At 38.9% G+C, this 22,402-nt stretch overlaps 1 protein-coding gene across 6 annotated transcripts; it reads right to left on the minus strand.

The window, feature by feature from the left end:
* Positions 1-352: 352 nt before the first annotated feature.
* On the minus strand, positions 353-21,310 carry LOC101800810 (putative methyltransferase-like protein 21E). Of its 6 annotated transcripts, none has more exons than XM_021269083.4 (6): positions 20,961-21,310; positions 20,144-20,227; positions 19,103-19,209; positions 4,877-5,034; positions 2,201-2,318; positions 353-1,300 (listed from the first exon to the last, which is right to left on the minus strand). In XM_021269083.4, exons 3-6 carry the CDS (start codon positions 19,167-19,169, stop codon positions 876-878), a joined length of 768 nt encoding a protein of 255 aa, XP_021124758.2. In that variant the 5' UTR covers positions 19,170-19,209; positions 20,144-20,227; positions 20,961-21,310; the 3' UTR covers positions 353-875. The 6 variants fall into 6 exon arrangements, with proteins under 6 accessions (XP_021124758.2, XP_071888353.1, XP_012950604.2 ...); XM_072032252.1 differs by having other exon boundaries at positions 20,140-20,227; XM_013095150.5 differs by having other exon boundaries at positions 20,144-20,285.
* Positions 21,311-22,402: the final 1,092 nt, after the last annotated feature.

A 22,402-nucleotide genomic window follows, 5' to 3' on the forward strand; every position in this document is an offset into this window, starting at 1 on the left:
TGACAAAAACCCCAAGTCTGCCTATGTCTCAGGCACACCATGTCACGCTGGTTTGGTTTTCTACCTCTACTCACCACCAGCCGGCACTGCAAAACACTTCTCTTGATGGCCACTGTCGTTTTTCCATTGTTCCCTGAGCCCCAGATAATGGTCTATTTTCAGAGGGGCAGACCTCCAAGAATTTCAGATGTTTGCAAAGGGGAGCTGTGGATACGACATACTATTCTTATTCAATACCTTTTTGCAAGCAACAAAACATTTAACTCCCTGTTGCCTCATGTGTGCAGCTGTCCGTTGAATAATCCCTGAATCTAAATATAAAGTGGAAAGGGAGGAAAGCATAATCATTAAATCAGAGTAACCAATATATTCTCTCATTTTATTATGACAGTATTTCTCCCATTTTTCCTTTTAGTTAACTTAATGTCCTGTAAAGGCTCTTTAAAGGAAGGATTTACACACTGTAGTGGGAATGAGGAAAGATGAGATTTAACACCACAACTTTTAAATACAAAACTTGAGACTGTGGTAAATCTTCAAATGATTGGTTGATCTTGTAAGACACCGTTCAAAGCTGCAATTGAAAGACATTGGAAATATTCATTACACATCCCACGGATATAATAGTGAGACTTGTGGCAGTTATTACTGCTGACAATTTAGCACATAAAAGTCAAGAAAGCATCAGAAATACATTTCTTCTGTGTATAAAACTAACAAGATGAATTTAGCAATTCTTTAGGGATGAAATCTGATATTTTAACTTTCTCTAAAAATATCATTCATGCAGGTACTGGCAGCTGCTAACATGGAAATTATTGAAAAGAGAACAAGCTACAGAAGAGCTGAGACTGTTGCCCCCATGTAACTCTTTTTCAGATTGACAGTTTGGAAGGTCTGACTTTCATCCTGCCTTTCCTCATTGCCTTATACAACGTGATGTTCAAACTAGGGAAATTAGAAAGCACCTCTAAGTCAAATAGTGTCTGAAATCTGCCCACAAATTGGTTCTCCTTGTCCAACCTAAATTTCATAGCCCACAGAATAACAGTGTCATCCTTGCACAAGTGATCAAAAGTTAGCAGGAGCTCATCCAGGAAGGGATGATGGTAAACTACATCAGCAGCCATAATGTAGTCAAAGTGACACGAAGCTCTGGGAAAGTTCTTTTCCAGATCAATGCCCCAAGACAACTCCTTCACACAAGGCCGGTGCTTGCTTTTCAGTTTTGTATTTTGGAGAACATTGTGCTGAAGGTTTCCCAGCAGTTCTGGCAAATCAGTGGCAGTCACAAGTGCACCTGTGAAAGGAAGAAAACAAATGTAATCTTTGAATATACTCCAATATTGAGTAAAAGCCCATTCTCAAAACACACAGCACGAGGAACTGATTTTAGTTGGTAGCTCTCACTGGGGGGAACAGAACACTGTAACAGCTCCCAGTAGCTCTTAGACATTGTGCTTAAAATAAATATTTGGTTTACAGTAGTTATACTCTACAGATTGCCATCTAAATGCAGCTGGGCATGGTTGTGGGGAAATCAAATACTATCTGTGTCTTGATATCATTTTGGTTAGAAGTACGGTGAGAGATTAGGGATTGAAGATTGCCAGTTACTAACTCCAGAAAGAACGAGATCTAGGTATTGCCTCAGGTTCTTTCCCTTCAACATATAAAGAAGCTTTCTCAGACTATTGAAAGCTAAAATTCAGTTAAAATGCAGGACTTGCTGATTTGGATTACTCTACAAAAAGGTCAGGCTGCTATGAGAGAAAATACAACAGTGTCTGTAGCAGAAAACTCAAGGATCAGTTGCTCAAAGGAATTGCTGAACACAAATGCAAAGGAAGTGAGCTGGCATCAAAGAGATGTTCGATCAATGGAAGGTGATGCATTGGTCATGCCTGCATCTGGCTTCATCCTGTTGCCTCTGACATCTTGTCAGGTCACTAATTTCTTATTTTGGTCTCCTGCTTGACATTGCTAATGGCAACATCATCTACAGGGACCTGCTTTTACTGCACCCATGAATTTACAGTTTTACAGCCGAAAATAACAGAACAGGTTTCCAAGCAACCCTGCTGGAATTCACTTTTTCTTTCTCTTAGATTTCAAACAATTGTATTTTAGAGGAACTGAGCCCTCCAGTATTCGTATTAGAGGTGTTTCCAAGAGCTGAGGAGCAATGGTATATACTCACCCAATAAACTGGCTACTACGGAGACCAACCCAGTTCCAGCTCCAATTTCAATCACATTTTTGTCAACCAAATTGTATTGTTTAGAATTGGTTTCCAAAAAATAACACAGAACAAGAGCCTGCAGGGGAGGGAATCCATGAATATACTGAACAAATAAATGAAATAAAAACCTTCACTAAATATGCACAGTAATTTATAAGCATGCAAAAAATGTTTTGTAATTTCATGCCTTCTCAAATGAGCAATATTCATTCAAACCTTGTCCTGAAAGGATCACGACTCACTATGATCTTTGAGCTCTATAGGCTGACAAAATAAATGCTACTACATGCTTCAATATAGGCTTGCAAAGCATTACAGCCAGAAGGAATGACTGCAATTATCTAATCTGTCACGCTGCATAACATGAGCTGTAAAATTCCAGTCAGCAATTCCTGCTTATAACTGCACTTACTTCTGGTTGAGTTAAAATGTGTCCTTCACAAAGACTTCTTGATATAAGTACTGCTTGTGAGAGAAAATCCACAAGTCTTGATAGACTTTTCCAATAGGTAATTATTACTAACAATAATTAATTACCATAATGATTCAAAAGGGGCCAATAGATTTACCCCTATGCTTTCAGTTCAGTTTTAATGTGTGCTTTGTTAAGCATAACAAATCTTTCTAGCAAACAAAACCACTTAGCACTCTACAGCTGATTCCTTACATATGCATTCATAAACTGTGACTAAGAAGCTTCTCCAGCTTTTCTGTCCTGTCTCACACTGACCAGTGTAGAAATACTAATCACTACTTTCATTCCTCTCACAAAGATAGTTTCCAGCTTCTCCCACTTCTTGTTTCCTACACTTGGAAAAGTGTTCTCCATTGACAAATATGTGTTTTGGTTGCCACATCATCTGGCAGTACAGATGACCTCTTGGGAAGACAACTATAAGTGGTTCAGTTTGGTACTCCAAAATTAAGCTCTTAAACAGAATATTTCTTATTCTTTAACAGAATAAGAAATAGAAGGAAAGCAGCAGAAGGAATATTGATTCAGTAAGTGTTAGAAATTCAAACTTTTTGCTTTCTGCCTCAACTCAGACCAAAAATCAATGTCTTTTATATGAACTTGCAGATATCTCGTAATCAGCAAAGCTGTGAAATAAACTTGTGAGCACAAGGTTCCTACAAATTGTATCTGATGATTGCCTGACTTTCTAAAACACATCCTATTAAGATTTCTTGTTAGTTCCATATATTAGGAGTACCATTTTTTCTCTCAGTGTCTTGCCATATTCTGCTGTTACAGAACCTATGTAACCCAACTTCCTTTCCATGAATCATGCAGAAGCTTTATTTTCCTTAAAGTTTCTGCCTTCTTGACAAATCTGGTTGACATTTTTCAGATTTCAAATAGTTCAGGATGGAAGAGGAAGGGAGAATTTGAAGAGACAGAGAGGGATTGCCTTCCTTCCACAGCAAAACTAACTAAACTTTCACAGAAAAAAATAAAATAAAAAATAAAATAAAAATAAACATAAAACATGCTTTTCAGTACAGCCCTTGAGAGGCTGTACTGAATGAGAATGTTTGACAGTCAGCCAACCTTGCCTTGAAGACATGCACTGAGGCTGCTAAGAGATACTGTGTAAATGACTTGTCCAGTTCTGCTAAGAGAAGGAAAAGTGTTTGGAATTCAAAGCAGCAGTTTATGCTAACTCTTTGGCTGAATTATGGCCATACTTCTCAAACATAGTACTGTGTCACAGGCTGATACTGTAGGGACATCAATGAAGCCTCTTGGGTTTTAGTCCCCTCCATCCTATAGGAGCTCCCAGAGATCCTTCCCATTTCAGAGTTCTCTGACTACTACAAGTGTCAATAGTGTATCATGGCACCTCCCTGGCTGCAGCAGTTTTTTCACTCTTAATTCTTTTAAATTAGCTATTCAAAGACTATTAGCTCTATTGCACATGTTCAAAACCTTAGAGAATGTTCTTTCTGTGGTAGATATGTTGATAGTTCTTATATCTTTAAGGTCCCCTCCAAACTAAATCATTCTACAATTCTATGATATCAAGAGCCATGAGTGATATTTCCTGAAGACAAGGGTTCACTCCCACACAGATGTCTTGCTGTTTATGAAACTGGAAGCTCTGAGTGAATCTCTTCCCATGGCCGCCTATTCACAGGGTAAATTTCTTTTTCACGTGAGTAGGTCAAATAACTTGTGTAAGTGTTAATACCTTGTGAGCTCACATCACAACTGTTTCTGCAACCTAGATCTGCTTGCTATATAGCCAAATATTTAAGAAATGTTCAGAAATGTAATTATCTCAAGACCACCATATTTCCTTCAAAGTTTGCTTCTAATTGGCCAGTGGGATCAAAAGTTTTTGGCAGAAGAGGGAAGGGACATCAGAGCACACATCTAATGTGACAGGGGCACAACCAAGAAATAATCTTTTAAGCTTTGAGAACCAAGAATACACAGGAAACCAAGAATACATGGGAAACAAGGCTAAATTCAGGTTTGGGGGTTGCAGAATGGAGACAGAGAAAGCTTAAAATCTTTTCCTTGGTTTCACGACATGCAACAAAACATTTATCATGAAAAATAAATAAATAAATAAATAGTACTAGAATACTCCAAAACTGAAAAATAACAATACAATGTAAATTTTGTACCGATGGCCAGACAACTGCCCCGTAACAGTCAGTGGCTTCTGTAATCCTTATCTCATGGCCAGCAAAGTAAAAGCCTTCCCAGGCCTTATGAGTTATAACAGTAGGAAAAAAACGTCTTCTCATGATTTCTGCAACTATCTGTTCATCTTCTTTTTCTCCTGGAAGCACAAATACAAAAGGTCAAATGGACTGAGAGGGCTGATAATGAAACTACCAATTTATATTTAAAAGCTGATCTGGAAGCAGGAATTTGAATTATGTTCGTGAATAAAAATGCATTGTACCATTAATGTTTAACATGATACATGGGAAGTCTCCTGAATTCCAATTGAAGTTTACAGTTTATGACTACATAAAGCAATTTTTTCCTGTTTTGCTGAAGAAGCCAAGTTCAGAAAAAGTGAAGAAAAGAAGTGGAATGTTACCATATATTGCTTTGCAATTCAGCAATCCAACAGAAATTCTTTTAACTTTTTTCCACTTTAAGAGCAGCCAGCAGTCTGAGTATTTATTATCATGGTCTCATGTGCTTGCATTTTATTATTATTATTTTCCATATCCCTTTATTGTTCATTTTCCCCACATTATGGTTCTTTTGACAGTAAACAAAAGGAACCACAATATCATTTAAAAGTCTGTCACAAGATCCTAGCAACACAAATTATGACAGACAGGAGAGAACGCACTACTGTTGTCAGGAAAGCTTATCCACCCACCCCAAACGGAGCCTTGTAAAAGGGATTCTTTCCAGTTGGCTTGATATCCTGAATGCCATCCTTGTTGCTATGTGAAGGATATTTATGATAGCTAACATAATCCAGGACAACTCTTTTACAGGAGAGGATTCATTCGTTTTTAGCTAAATACCAAGCCAGCTTCAGTTTTGCCATCATTCCACAAAGTCACACCACCACAATGTTGTAAATAACATGTAAATGAAGCTCTCCAAAGCATTTTCTTAACAAAGTATAGAATCGTTCCAAGTTTTCATAGTAAATTTGCTTTCACAGCCAAATACGATCTCTTGGCAAATTAGCTAAAGCAAAACATGTTTACAAGCTGCACCTCCTAGAAAGCATGCTAGAGATTTGACAACTGGGTTACCATCTTTTCCAAACCAGAGTTCCTTTATCAAGCCCCCAGTTACCATCCAAATTAGAGATACCAACATCTAGATAACGTAGCACAGAAACAGCAGACACACTGGCTATTAAAATTAAAACATTTGATTTATCATCAGCATAAAAAGCCTTGGTCTATCATCCATCAGAAAATTTATAGAAACCACTCAGTATGGCATGGATGGCAGCTGTTGGCACTACAGATGATTCCACTCATTTTCTTCCCCCTCAAATCACTGTAGTCATGAGACATAATGGCCTTCAGTGCTGTCATTTGCTCTGCCATATGTTTTGGTATTTTTATTGCCATAACCATTGAAGAGAGACAACTCTCTCTCTCACCCTCTTTCCTGGAAGTTTTGGGCTTTTTTGTGTATCTTTGTTTGTTTTTGTTTTTAATAAATAAATAAAGAGATGGTATTCCAATAAATGACTGGGAAAAAATACTAGTCATGGGATACAGCAAAATTAAAAATAAGATTATATATATACTACTAGAAAGAATGTTATACAATACAATTTTATAAAGGTAACGTAAATAACCTTAACATTGAAACTATGATATTTTAAGATGTCTGGAACTAAGTAGTATGTGGCCAGCACATTAGATCTTCTGCAAGCCTTTAATGTTGAGAGAAAGTGCATATGTCATTGTGCCTGCCAGCAGGAAACTATACAAACATGAGTGAAGTGCCAGAGAAATGCTGCTCTGGGGCCAAATTCATCTTTTCTTATGAAAAAATAATATGAGGTTTTCTTATTACAAATATCATAAGTGTATTTAATTTACCATCCTGTGTCTAGGCATACTAGATCTAGACTGCTTTTAATCTTCTCTGACTGCTTAGAGCAGTCTGATCTTGTTCTGTGATCAGCACTAGCTATGAAAGTAAAAAGCTATTTCTTCTCTTACCTCTCAATTTTATTTTTTTTTTTTTGATTCTTCTTCCATTCACATCTGTTTTGGATTCAGTTTTGTTGAGAAACCCTAACTTATTAAGCCTCAACTTACAAAACTCCTGCCAAAAGATCTATAAAACTTTAGAATTATTACAGCTACCCCTCCAGTGTTCAATAAATATTTCCCGTTTATTTTTTTTTTATACTGTCAGTAATCTTTCTACTTAAGGTTTCCACAGCACTTACACTATTAAGAGTTTGTAAGCCACTGCTCCCTACCCAGGATAAGCTATCCACACTCCCATAAGAAGACTCCCAAATCCACAAATTAATAGCATCACTTAAATCTTTGGTCACCTTAGTTCTTTTGTATTTCCACAGGTGAGATATCTGGAGAAGTTTATGTAACAGTTACAATTCCTCCTCCCGTATTCCCCCTCCCTTTTTTTTTTTTTTCCTTCCCTTCAGGAAGATATTACAAGAAGGGCTGAAAAAGGAGGACCCAGGAAACTACAGGCCTTGTTTGTCTGACCTCAGTGTCAGGGAAGCTCATGGAGCAGATGATCCTGCGTGCCATTATGCAGCACTTCCAGGGCAACCAGGTGATCAGGCTCAGTCAGCATGGGTTTATCAAAAGCAGGTCCTGCTTGTTGAACCTGATCTCCTTCTGTGACAAGATGACATCTCAGTGGATGAGGGAAAGGCTGTGGATGTGGTCTACCTAGACTTCAATACGGCTTTTGACACCATTTCACACAGCATTCTCCTTGAGAAACTGGCTGCTCATGGCTTGGACTGGCGTATGCTTCGTTGGGTTAAAAACTGGATAGCCAGGCCCAAGGAGTCGTGGTGAATGGAGTTAAATGCAGTTGGAAGCCGGTCACCATGGTGTCCCCTGGGCTCATATTTGAACCAGTTCTCTTCAGTATCTGTATCAATGATCTGGACAAGGGGATTGAGTGCACCCTCAGTAAGCTTGCACACAACACCAAGTTAGGCACAAGGGTTGATATGCTTGAGGGTAAGAAGGCTCTGCAGAGGGATGTGGATGGGCTGGACTGATTGGCTGAGGTCAACTGCATGAGGTTCAACAAGGCCTAGTACAAGGTCCTGCACTTGGGGCACAACAACCCCAGGCAATGATGCAGGCTGTAAAGCTGCCCAGCAGAAAGGAACCTGGGTATATTGGTCAACAGTCAGATGAGTATGAGCCAGCAGTGTGCTCAGGTAGCCAAGAAGGCCAACAGCATCCTGGCTTGTATCAGAAATAACATGGCCAGCAGGACTATTGACCAACCGATGTCATCTACCTGGACTTCTCTAAGGCCTTTGACATGGTTCCACATGACATCCTGGTCTCCAGATTGGAGAGATACGGATTTCATGGGTGGACCATTCAGTGGATAAGGATTTGGCTTGAAGATCGCACACAGAGAGTGGCAATCAATGGCTCTATGTCCAAGTGGAGGCTGGTGATGAGTGGTGTCCCTCAGGTGTCTGTCCTGGGACCAGTACTGTTTAATATTTTTATCAATGATGTAGACAGTGGAATTGAGTGCACCCTCAGCAAGTTCACAGATGAAACCAAGCTGAGTGGTGTGGTTGATAAAGAAGGAAGGGATGCCATCCAAAGGGACCTGGGCAAGCTTGAGAATTGGGCCCACGTGAACCTAATGAGGCTCAACAAGTCTAAATGCAGGGTGCTGCACCTGGGCAAGGGCAATCCCAGACATGAGCACAGACTGGAGAAGAACTCATTGAGAGCAGCCCTGCAGAGAAGGACTTGGGGGTGCTGGTAGACGAAAAGCTCGACGTGAGTTGGTAGTGCACGCTTGCAGCATGGAAGGCCAACTGCATTCTGGGCTGCATCAACAGAGGAGTGGTCAGCAGGGCGAGGGAAGCGATTGTTCCCCTCTACTCTGCCCTTGTGAGGCCTCATTTGGGAATAATGTGTCCAGGTCTGGAGGTCCCAGCACAAGAAGGATGTGGAGCTGTTAGAATGGGCCCAGAGGAGGGCCACAAAGATGATCAAGAGGCTGGAGCACCTCTCCTATGAAGAAAGGCTGAGAGAGTTAGTGACATGCAACCTACAGAAGAGAAGGCTCCAGGGTGACCTCTCTGCGGCTTTTCAGTACTTAAAGGGGACTTAAAATAAAAACATGGAGAGCAACTCTTTGCTCAATCAGATAGTGACAGGAAAAAAGGGAACGTTTTTAAACTAAAAGTAGGGAGATTTAGATTAAAGGTTAGGAGGAAATTCTTCACTGTGAGAGTGGTGAGGCGCTGTAACAGGTTCCCCAGAGAAGTTGTGGATGCCCCACCCCTAGAGATGTTCAAAGCCAGGTTAGAAGAGGTCCTGAACAACCCGATCTAGTGGGTGGCATCCCTGCTTATGGCAGGGGGGTTGGAACTAGATGATCTTTAAGGTCCCTTCCAACCTGAGCCATTCTATGATTCGATGACAAGGGAAATGTTTGTCCCCCTATAGTCAGCTCTGGTAGGACCTTACCTCAAATACTGTGCTTAGTTTTGGGCCCCTCACTATGAGAAGCACATTGAGGTGCTGGAGTGTGTCTAAAGAAGGGCAATGAAGCTGGTGAAGTGTCTACAGAACAAGTCTTATGAGGAGTGGCTGGGAGCTGGGGTTGTATAGCTTGGATAAGAGAAGTCTCAGGGGAAACATTATTGTACTCCAAAGCTACCTTAAATGAAGTTGTAGAGAGGTGGGAACTGGGATCTTCTCCCAAGCACCAAGTGATAAAATGAGAGGCAACGTTTTCAAGTGGCACCAGGGGAGGTTTAGGTTGGATATTAGGAGAAATTTCTCCACGGAAAGGGCTGTTAGGCATTGGAATAGGCTGCCCAGGGAAGTGGTTGAGTCACCACCCCTGGAGGTTTTCAAGAAACTTAGATTTAGAAGCTTAGATTTAGAACTTAGTGGCATTGTTTAATGGTAGACTTTAGTACTAGGTTAAAGGTTGGACTAGATGATCTTAGAGGCCTTTTCCAACCTGAATAATTCCACAATACTATTCTGGAAAATTAAAAAGAGTATTTGTTTCATCAGAGACATATGTAAGACAGGCCCTCATGAGAAATTTAATCAGGACCAGGAGACTAATTACAAAATCTTTAGTCGGATTTGGTTACTTCCACGTAAGTCTCCCTTCACACTCCAAAACGAATTCTTATATTTTCTGCATTTTTTGTATAACTGCTTGCAGAGCGGTCATAACAGAAAAATAACAAACTAGCAGAACATGTTTTGTGAAAGAAGAAAATTGTTATCAGTGTGGGCAGAATCCAAGTACAATGAAGTCCTTTAACACCTGTAAACATTGAGAAAGTTCTGCCGGTTCTACTTTGACCAAACTTGGTACTAGATGTAAATAGCAGATAGGAAGTTACTCTCCTGGAATTGTTCATCTGTGTTAGTCCTTATTCACTTGTTCAGGAAGGTAACTACCTGGAGTTATGACTCAATGATTTTAATGATATTTAAAGATTGCAAGAGCTGAGTCATCAGTAGAAAAGGTCAGATGAGAAAAGGAGCCTTTTCTGACCCAGCTCCCAATTTCCAGCAATATTACTCGAGCACCCATAACAAAATGTTGGAATATAAAAGTCAGCTAGGACTGGTCCCTTCCTTCTTCATTTACCTGGATTTGAGTGGGTTGCCCTCACTCTTCCATTGTGATTTGGAGAGGCACGGTGTTTATAGAGGCACTGTATAAACATAGAATGATTTTCTTCAGTCTATTCATCTCTTTGCTTATGAATATAAGCACAGAAACCACTGGAATTCCACGTACTATGAACCTATTTACATTTAGAAGAGACAGTTTGACCCTATTCGTTTAACACAGGGAGACTCAGATAATTTTTGTTAATGAAACAAATAGCACACCTCTGGCCTTGAATTGTTCAATTGTTCTTGTTCACAAAGAAATTCCTGTCTATAGATGCCCCAAATCCTTCTTGAAACAGGATCTGAACTTCGCAGTTTCATAAGACTTTCTGCCTAATAGGTTAATGATTTAGAGATTCCTTTAAAATATTTCAGGTATGTTTATCATAAAAGTCTAATGTCTTTGGAGCATGTTCTTTGAACACCCTTGATTTTCAGTTGATATGAGGGCAGAAGGAGAGTCTCATACTGTTGACATACAATCTTGCGCTACATCAAAGACACCATTAAGAAAACAGTGTAAACATCATTCTCAAAGGCAAAGCAATCATCATTATTATAACTGAAATGTGAACGTAGCTTTCCAAAGAGACATAATAAATCATGTGGAAGACGGGAGTTCTCAAGTTAGTGGCAGGTTGGTTACAGAAATGCGTGACAAGCCTCAGAATCTCATGCAGGGAACCAGAGAATTTTGCTGACACATTCAAATGTCAGACAAAATGTTTCATACTTGCAGAAAAACTAAAGAAAGAAAAGGACATGAATTTTGCTGAAACTGAGATGGAGAAGCAGGGAAGGGAATGCAGAGAGAGACAACAAAAGTGTAGTCTAGGTCAGAATGAAACAAGCTGCAAATTACAGCATCTTTTTCTTTATCAATGAAGGAAATTACAAGAATGGGCCTTAGGCTAACTTTATCTGAACACTGTTTGCTTGGAATGAGTAGAAATAGTACTTGTTTAGAAATATGGTACATAATCATCTATTCTGTTTACACCACTTTTACATAAAAATTGTACTTGGGTAGTACACAGCTCCATTAGGAAACAGTAATCTTAAAATTCAGTTTACAAATGGTACCCTCCATCAATTATTGGCATACGTTAAATCTCCGCATAAAGAATGATACTTAATTTAATGCATTCTGCACTGAATAAAAAGGAAGCAAAGACAACACCATTAAATGGTACTTAAAATGCAGGAAAAGCAGCAAAGACAAAGGGGCCGAATTAGAATTAAATATATATTGATACCATTTATCTAGATATCTGAATTACAATGTGGCTTTAAACAAATGGAAGTAAAATGACATTTCCATATGGAAGCTGTGAAGACTATACTAGCAGTCAATATCTCAATTTTCCAACTCACTCACAAATAGTGCACAGAGCATCAAAACATCCTCTGAGTACTTTGTTAATGGATTAGGACAGCATTAATCTGTAAACGAATAGTTTCTCCCAGTGAGACACCAAAAACAATTTATAGAGGGGAAAAATCATAGATTAGTTTATTTTAAGTGCCGGCCTGACCCTATTTACTTTCTTAAGGTCAAATGGTGTCACAGCCCAAGGTGGTAAGTGTGTATGCAAAGGAAATAAGACCCAACCATCTTCTGCTTCTCTCCTGCTGGCAAAAGGAATGAAATCCAAGCCTTCAGCATGAACTTGACCTGACAAAGTTCAGCCCTACAGCAACACATTCTCCCCCTCTTCAGAAGCAATATACTCTCACCTGTAGAGCTTAGATTTAAGATTTAGCATTTTGAACTGTATTTAACGAGTATCTTGACGACCTTGTATCAACAGCTGCGATTAACCACATACATGGTTACTCTAAGACTTCTCAGCAATTGTCTCTGAGTTTGATGAACACAGGAGGATACCTGCACTGACACACCTGGTACAAAGTACCAGGAATTCATGGTAGCCAGGCTTTCTAAGAACTCTCCAGCATGGACACACACAGCTGGAGACATCCAAAGTAAAAATTCCAGATATATTTCATATATATAGCATATACATTACATGTGTGTGTGCACATATATGTTACATGAATATATAAAAATATAAAATAGCCATCTATATATCCCAGTGCCAAGAAGACACCTACAGAAAGATCAGTAAGAGCAGAACTGCAACTAGTTCCACAACTGTAAGAGATGACTGGAGAAGAGTAACCTCATTATAATGATGGGAAACCTCAAAATGTAGCCCTGTGATCTGGGTATTTCCAATGGCTCAGAAGAACTTTACCCCAAATGTACACTAGCTCCCACATCTAAGGGGCTCTGAAGCCTCCTATTTTTTACTGAGCTACTGATATCTCAGGATCAAAGCCCTGGAGCCCTGGTCTCATAAACATTACAGATAGCTCCATGGAAACATACACAGTCCTGAATCACAGAACAGTCCCCAAATTCCAGGTGACAGCACTTAAGTATCTTCATTTCCTTCCATCTATTTCACTCCATTCCATTGAAGCCTAAGGACCCTTAAAGGAAAGAGACAGGAGGGAAATTTAACCATGCCCTTGACTTTTCATAAGTCAGATGTAACCTTGACCTTTCTAAGAACATAAAGCAAAGTACTGTTCAGAAGATTCACTTATCTAAACTACATTATTATTTTTTTCCTGTTTTCATCCCTACTTACAAAGACAGCGATGATCAGGTAACTGAGTATAGGTATTCCAGTACGTTCATTCCATGCTCAACCTGCTGAAGTGATGGCAATGACAAGGTATATTATATCGATTAATCTGAGGTATTACATCAGTGTAATATAATGCTTGAAACTTCATACTTTGAAATGCAGAAATACAAAACTGCCACCCACGGGCAGCCTCATCTCAGCCAAGAGAGAAAATGCACTTTGCACATGGAGACAAGAACAGGAGAGGGGTATACTCTCTAGGAGCCAGTCTATGTATTTATCCAGGTTTGAGAGGTGCCTTTTCAACATGAAATTTACACCACTGATATCCCAGCCTCATGTAAGTCACAGGACATCTAAAGCCATTAGAAGGCTGCAAACAGAAGTACTGAAGGCAGACTCATGAACACATAATGAATTCAAATGTGCTGAGTACTTCCCTTATTACTTAACCGTGTTTGTCCATCATCAAAAACATCTTCAGGTCTATGGTCAGCAGCTATTTAATTGACAAAGATAAGTAAATGATTTCCCTTTGACTACAGAAGCAGGCTGTTTTCTTAAGTTGCATGGTTTAACATACATTATAAAAGGCTGACAATTTCCTAATAGGTAGGAAGGATCTGGATGAGTAATTTAGATACCATAAACTGTTGTCTAACCTAACCTTCCACATCTCTTACCTTGCCTTTTCAAAATGGCTTTGTGCAGTTGGAGTTCCTATTTTCTTCCAAAAACATGCCAGAAGACTCCATATACCATGGACAATGGAAGAGAAAGGACTACAGCAAAATACCTGCCAATTTTCCCCAGCAATAACTTTGGGTTTCTAAAAAATTTCTTTGAAGAAAGAGCTGAAAGTAACCTAAAAACATCAATCCATGAAAACATATGACATTTTTGTGAGGTAGTTGAGAAATACTTTGTTTATTGTTGAAACACAACTACTATTAAGGGGAAATATGTGAAAACCAAAGATGGGCACATGGCTGAGAGGGAAGAATATATTACAGATTTTTCTAAACAGTTGATTCATGCTTTGATTACTTGAGCGTTGCCACCAACTTCTGTTCTACCCACAGACGTGAAAGTTTCTGTTAAAGTTTACTAATGCCTTCATTATAAACAGGTTTACTTGCTGGGGGAAAAGAAAAGGAACAGAGAAGTTTTAAATCAAATTACTATATCTCGTGTTTACTGTACTATGTGAATGCTGTTACTTTCAGACAAAAGAGCTTAGAGGCAAGTTTCTGCAAGATAGCAAAAGTGTGAATTTAGTGAAAAGGTATTTTTAACATCATAGAATCATTGAATATCCCAAGTTGGAAGGGACCCACAAGAATCATTGAGTCCAACTCCTGAGTCCCCAAAGGACCACCCAAAAAAATCAGACCATGTGTCTGAAAGCGTTGTCCAAACTGAACTCCGCCAGGCTTGGTGCTGTGACCACTGTCCTGGGAAGCCTGTTTCAGTGCCCAACCACCCTCTTGGTGAAGAACCTTTTCTGATATACATCCTGACCCTCCCCTGTCCCAGCTCCATGCCGTTCCCTCAGGTCCTGTCGCTGTCCCCAGAGAGCAGAGCTCAGCGCCTGCCCCTCTGCTCCCCTCATGAGGGAAATGCAGGCCACCATGAGGCCTCCCCTCATCCTGCTCTGCTCTGGACTGAACAAACCAAGGGATTTCAGCTGCTCTTCATACACCTTGCCCTCTAGACCCTTCACCATCTTTGTAGACCTCCTTTGGACACTCTCTAACAATTTTATGCCTTTCTTATACTGGAGCACACAAAACTGCACACAGAACTTGAGGTGAGACCACACCAGCAGAGCAGAGAGGGACAATCCCTTCCCTCGACAGGCTAGCAATGCCGTGTTTGATGCACCCCAGGATGTGGCTGGCCCTCATGGCTGCCAGGGCATTCTGCTGGCTCATAAAAAAGAAAAAAAATTGTTAACTAATGGCGTTACTTCCAAACAGACTACACACACATATATATATACATATATATAAATGTTTTTTGATATTAGAATTAGAGATTTTGTTTGTTTGTTCAATACAGATATATAGTTTAAAGCTAAAAAAGAGGGAGATGAAAGAAGGGAAGGTAGGTAGTAGTAAAAGAGTCCTTAAACATAATATAAATAGGCTGACTTTTTAACCAGCACTGTTAATTGCAAAGTCCTCTATATAAAGAATGGTTTAGCATTTGAAGCACTCAAAAAAAAAAAAAAAAAAAAAAAGAGAGAGAAATTGAGTTTTGGGCCTTCTTCAGAAGGATTCAAATTCACACCTGGCTACCCTGCAGAATCAGGTGGATCCCCTTCCTTCCACCACCATTAAAGGTGGGCCATAACGAAAAGAAGACTGCAAGATTCATGGACAGAAGGACCACAAACAAGAAAAAGCCCAGCTACAAACTGGACACTCAGCTTTGAAAAGGCAGGCTTGGGCTCTGTGCTCTGGTCTTAGAATGTTTCTCCTATTTCATAGCAAAGTCTTTGAAGTCGGTGGAAAATGGTCAGCAAAAGTGGAAGAGAAAGTGTCCTTAGAAGTAACCCAGGAAGTGGGAACAAGACACTAAGTCACTCCCTCTTCCCAGCTGAATATCTTAACTTCTAAGTTACAGGGTTAAGCTGCTTCTCACTTGCCTCAGTTCCAACCATGTCCCATTTAAGGCATCTTTCTGGACTTTACCCAGAGACTTGAACTGATGGCAGGAATTGCCATCAATGAGGACATCTGTCAGGCAGGGGGAGGAGAGGGAGCATGTCTTTTATAAAACGCTGGAAGATATGTGAAGGTTACCAGGTCAGCATTTTCTCAGATATTTATGGATTAAAAACTGGGCCCCAGCCAAGTGAAGTGAGACGAAGTGTCAAGGACAAGTACGCCTTGCAAACTCTCTCTCCTCCTTTTGTCTCAGATATAAAATTATTCTGGGGTGAATGTGAATAATACAACTGTTGCAAAGTAATTCAGGTTCCCAAGAAATGAAGGAGGCAATGGTAGAATCTGATCTCAGAAAAGTTTAGCCAAGGAGAGTAAAAGCTAGTGATCTCAAGAGAAATTGTGAGAGGAATGAAGAGAAAAGAGGCATCTAATGATGTAGGTGTGATGAAGAACAGACTGGATAAAGGCACCAGGAAAGATCAGACTGGGTGAGGACCTATCTGTAAATTGGGAACTGGTAGTATTAGGAACCATGTGCAGGAATAAGGAATTTTAACCTAAAGAACTTGTGACAACCCAATTGAGATAACAGAAGATGGGTGGGAAGGGCAGTGAATAAAAAGGAGGTAGGGATATAGCAAATACAAAGAGCTCAGACTCCGAACATGCAGAGAAAGTGAACAAGAATCACAAAAAAAAAAAAAAATAGAGATTAAGACTGGATAGGTTAAGTTAATAAAATGGAAATGGAGAATGTGGAAGAGGAAAAGGAGGAAAACAAGGAAGGCACAGGCTGAATGACTGAACAGGTAAGTGTCCATGCAGCAGGTTCAACACATTTCCCTCCAACACCTGAAATGGAATTTAATATGCCAAAGCCTGGTGTCAGATTAAACTGTGAAACTGAAAAAATGTCCCATTTTCCACTGATGTCTCCTCATTTTCTTCAACTTTTGAACTTTTGTTAAACAAAGAAGAGAACAACCTGCTATTGCTATCAACAGTTACTGATGGCTGAACAGAATACGTTTCTGCATTTGATCTAAAGATTCTGTGCTACCAACTGATTTTGCGTGCATTGATCTGATATCCCCTAACTCAAGTTATTTTAATAATTCAACAGCTTAAGAAATGACATGCAGACTCACTTCTCCCTGTCCTAAATCCTGCATGAAGGAAGTATCAATACAACAATTCTGAAAGCCAAGCATGCAGAAGCATAGCAATACCTGTGCAACTTTAACTCAGCCTCTTGTGTACTATAGAATACGTAATGGCAGTCATCAATATTTCAGTCTTTAATAGTTTGGCCTTAAATATTTATACCTCTAGATATTTATTCCCCCAGCAATCATGCCTCATTGCATAGGATCAGCTTGAGCATTTCGTTCAAGTCAGGATAACACAATAGCAAGGGGAATTGCATTAAAAAATTATCCAGAGTAAGGCACTTGAACAAGGCTTTGTGTAACTGCAATCCATACCAAACCCTATCAGCCACCTTCTTGTGTGAAGTCAGCTTTCCAGAGAATGTCACAATCAGGGAGACTTAATTTTCTTAGCACTTCAGTCATAAGATGTGTAAAGACTCAGGAAAAAGCAAGCAGAAAGCCCTGCAGACAACAACAGAAACTTTCTGGAAGAAAGGACTTCCCTTGCCAGTGTACGTGAAAGAGTAGTTCTGGAAAAAGTAACATTTTTAGAGCAATTTTTTTTTTTAAATTGCAAATCAGTTCAATCAACTCTCTTCTACTATTTTTTTTAATCATTTCAAGACTTACAGCACATGACAGTTACACTTTCTAAATACAGTGGGCTTATTCAGAGTATACGTATTAAATTCAAATTTGCCTCTTAACATTATAAGAATTTCAAATTAGAATGATGTTCCTTCCCTACATTTTTTCTTTAGAAGCATGAGTTTCACCTTTATTTGTATTATCTTCTCAGGTCTCCAATGACATACTGCTCTGCTAAAAAATTTTTTAAATTTTGTTTACAGTCAACAGGATCAATGTTTTCATTTTTCAAAGCTTAGTTTTCCCTATTTTATAGGCACATTAACCATTATGAAATACGGAAATATCTTAACATGTGTTTTTGTGTTTAATTCTATTCAATTCAGAATATATTCATTTTTTAGTACTTTTACTATTCAAAAGTAAATACGTCTAGGTAAACTAGAATTCATGTGTTGCTCTTCAAAAAACAAACCAACTTTAATTTCAGTAAGCAAATAACTAGTTCTAAGCACCGCAGTTAGGCCCCAAATTTCTTTTTTCTCTGCCTGAAGGAAATTAAATATATATGAATAGAAGTCCTCTTTCAAGGAATCAACACTTTTCAAAAAAGTTACTACTTGTTCTTAATATTTGAAGACCAAAGAGCAAAAGCCAGATCACTCAGGTTTAGAAAGAGCAACTTTTTTGTTGGCAGGGGAAATGAGGGGGGTCACAGAGGAAATAGTGAGGGTCATCACTACAACACTGTCTCTGAAGGCCCCCAGGACCACCTTGCTTCGCTGAATAGCTAAGCCCCAAAAGCTTAGCTCTACTTGACCAGGAAACAGCTGAGATCTTAATAATAATTAAAAAAAAAAAAAAAAAAGAACAAATAAACCCTTCTTTGGCATTCAGCTGTAGCATGACTAGATCCCATCCCAAAACAATACACTCTTGCCCTAAATGTTTTCTAATCCTGGTCACCCCTAAGGATGCGATTACTCGTGGTGCTTCAGCATCTTCAAAATATGCAGCCATGAACTCACTTAAGAAAAAAGCTGCTAACTGTCCCTGAAGTTATTTGAAGATTAGCCTTGAGGCTGTCAAGATGGAAACTGAACTTGTAATAACTGATTCCACCTAACTGCCACTCCACAAACAAACCTCTTCTGAATAGCCTGATCGTAGCCACAGCTTCATTCCCTGGAACTAGTCATGGGCAAATAGCTGGGGCAAGTTGCCAGTCACTGATAGAAACTGCCAGGACCAGAGCATGCTGGCACAGCAGATATTTACTACATAGCTAGAATACTACAACAGCGCTATCTATTGCATTTTCTGTACAAGTGCCATAAACACAATTCTTCAGGAAAAATGAATGAGAAGATAGCTTGTCAGCAAGATGCCTTGTTCCTTCTACGTAGCTAAGTATACCAAGAAAATATAGTGAAGTAATAATGACTTTACCTGCTTGTCTTTCTATTTTTCTTATTATTTCATTATGTAGATTATGTTGTGATGTCGTCAAATCCATAATATGCCACAAGACATGGGACAGAAAAACAGAAGCCTGCCTACCTGGCAAAAATGAATTAAAATATTTTACTTTTTTTTTTTCCCCACATACCACTTCACACACACAGTTTATATTTGTTATGCTATAATTTGCTTATATTAACATATAGAAATATAAATATCTGTATTCAAAGCATAAAAGAGCCAGAAGTTGCAAACAAGTTTAACTGCTCTCCCCTTAGAGAGGGGGAAAAAGTGAGTAAATTCAGAGGGGGATTGCATGCTTTGATAAAACTGTTTTTATGAGATTTTAACATTAGAACTAAATTAAGTCAAGTTAGTAAGCTTATAATTGTTTGAATGGGAAGGTAGCAACAAATACTTGAAGAAGAAAAATTACACTGATCTTGAATTAACTAGCCTGGAAGGGAAGGAAACAAACAGTTAATAAAAGTGGCACATGAAAATAAGTAGGAAGCAGGAGCTGTTAGCAACATGAAAAACAGAATGCATATGTGCCTGTGTATAAATAGATGCAAGACTTACATACTCAGTAGAAAAAAAAAATAATAGGGAAAAAATGTCACAAGGCAAAACTTAAGAAGTTGCAATACATTATGATAGCAAAAAAGAACAATGTAATTTACAGTATGTGCAGAACAGCAAAAAAAAAAAAAGCCTCAAATTCTTGACATTTTACTACCACAAAAACACAGTTTACAGAAAAACAAGAGCAAAAAAAAGGTGCTCTGAAAATTTTTAAGTCCTACACTATAATATGGAAATTTGACTGATTTTTGCAGGACTGGTTACAGGGAGAATACAGTTAATAGTACAAAGATACAAGTAAATAAGGCAAACGGTCAATGATTATATACAGAATAAATAAAAATTAATATATTTATATATATATATAAAATAAATAAAATAGTAAAAACATAGGCTGAATATCAAGGACACTTTCTCACAGTGCAAAGCCTTAGATAGACCTACCTCTCAAATCACGGGATGAAAGTGAACAGTAGAGAACAACCCTGTCTTGTTAGGGAGGTCACACGATATTCTGTTGACTTTACCCTACAAAAGGCATCCAGGTTTCACCTTATCACTGTAGTGCCAGCAGTCATTAACCTATCTGAAGGTGAAAAAATAACTTATCTGGTTTCTACACATTACTATAGCATGTAAAACAAACATACTCCTATTGTATTTAAGTCCATCTATGAACTTAACAATAGCAACAATATTATGTGGGAAAAAGACAAATTCGGTAGAATTCAAAATCCTTGTATCCATATTAAGAATAGCAAATAGCATTAGAAACCAGTGGAACATAAAGCAGTAAATGTTACAGGCATTCATCAGCTTGTCATCTACCTTGGAACTATATAAAATCAAATTTTCTTCCCATTAGAAGATAAAAATAAAGGGTTAATAATCAGTCCCTTTGTATTCCGAAGTACAAGCAATGTTAACAGTATAAAATCACCTTTAAAGGAACACCTTTGTTTTTGATGGGTTCTATAGATTTTTTTTTTCCCTTTCTAAAATTACCCTTTAAGGTACACTCAAGTACACAACCTGTCTGCCTTAGCATATTAATTCAGGAGCACTGCCAGCAACTAAAAGCCCACAGGTACAGAAGAGCTCAGTTACTGACTTATACAAAGGTAAAATATTACAAAGTAATTTAGAGCCAAAAGAACAAGGCAAGTCACATCTACTGTATTTCAGTCAACACTACCTGAATCTCTTCCACTAGCTTTCCAATGATGGCACTCAAAACAAACCAAAAACCAAAAATCCTTACTTGCCAGGTAGTTTCCTTCCCAGTTAGCTGCCAGGCAGTCCCTGATAGAAAAGCTCTAAAGCGTGTGTTACATACTGCCAACATCCCCACACCAGTAGCAGTAATAAATCCTGACAGCTGCAGCAGGAACACAAAGTGGGCACAGGGCACCATGGCTCTCTGACGTAAGGGGACAGAAGATTTCATAACAGCAACAGGTATCTAGTCAAGGGAGCTCCAACCAATAAAGTAACCAACTTCCACTTGATTTTTTTTTTTTTTTTTTTTTGTGAAAACAAGACAGTAGCACAGTGTTAGTAACCTCTCATTGCCACTAAAAAGTAACTGAAGAGCAAAAAGTAATTCTTCAGAGACAAAGGCTTCTTCAAAGCACAAAAGGGCAACTTACCAACCAGCCGGGTGGGAATCTGTGGATACATAACCAGGCACTCTCAAAAGAATCTGAAACTGCAACAAGGTACAAAACCTGAAAAGTTGTAGTCCACTTTAAAGCCAAATATTTGATGTATAGACAGCTGTCAATGTACATAAATACGCATGCATCACTCCTCTCTTGTATATACAAGATGTAGATTTGCTCAACAGATTGCAGCCAGTTACTGCCACTAGAACAGAGGTGTCCTTAAGACCTCTCTTATTTTAGATTGTCATATCAATACAGGACAGGAGCTCTCTTACTTTACCAGTTTTTTTAGTAAAATTGGACTCCAACATCAACTAGGGTTTCTAGGTGCCATTGAAAAATTATTATTGTACAAGAATACTGAACAAGACTTAGAGAACTGAAGGTCTCTGTATTTTATCACACTCACCAAAAGAAAATAATGGGAGCTCTTCCACGTTTAGAAGCTATCAAACAAACCACCAAGGCCTGCTCTACCTTTTAAAGTAACATTCAGCAATGCCTGAGTGATCTGCAAAACAATGCTGTAAATCAGTTGTCCAGACAAAGAAATCACTTCAAATGTGATCATTTTTTTACAAAAGTGCTATCAAAAGGGATATTTTGGATAAAAGAGATATTCTGGGCCTAACAAATTGTTTCTCTCACAAATGAATCCGACATGAGTGCTGCAGCCAGTGGATCTGTATGCCGGGTTCTTGAAGCACAAGCAAGATGAATGTTTCCCAGGAAGCAGCCCCCGCACTGTTATTACAAACCTCCTCACTGATGAAACTGAAGCGAGGGTGGGAAGGGAAGGAAAGTTGGCAGTGTTGGGGCAGACTGGCAGAATCCAGCTGCATGGAGACGCAAAGTGAACAAAGAAAAATTCTGGCTTTCATTCAGACACTGACACAGCAGATCAACAGAAAGAGCAACTGATAAGACAAAGGGGTTAAGCAGGAAAGCAAAATGAAAGAAAGATCATTTCACAGGTTATGCCCAGTGATGAATGCTCTAAGGTGAAATCTAAAGGACTTAAAAACCTCCATGCTACCTC

This window comes from Anas platyrhynchos, chromosome 1, assembly GCF_047663525.1.
Source record: "Anas platyrhynchos isolate ZD024472 breed Pekin duck chromosome 1, IASCAAS_PekinDuck_T2T, whole genome shotgun sequence".
Taxonomy (NCBI): domain Eukaryota; kingdom Metazoa; phylum Chordata; class Aves; order Anseriformes; family Anatidae; genus Anas; species Anas platyrhynchos.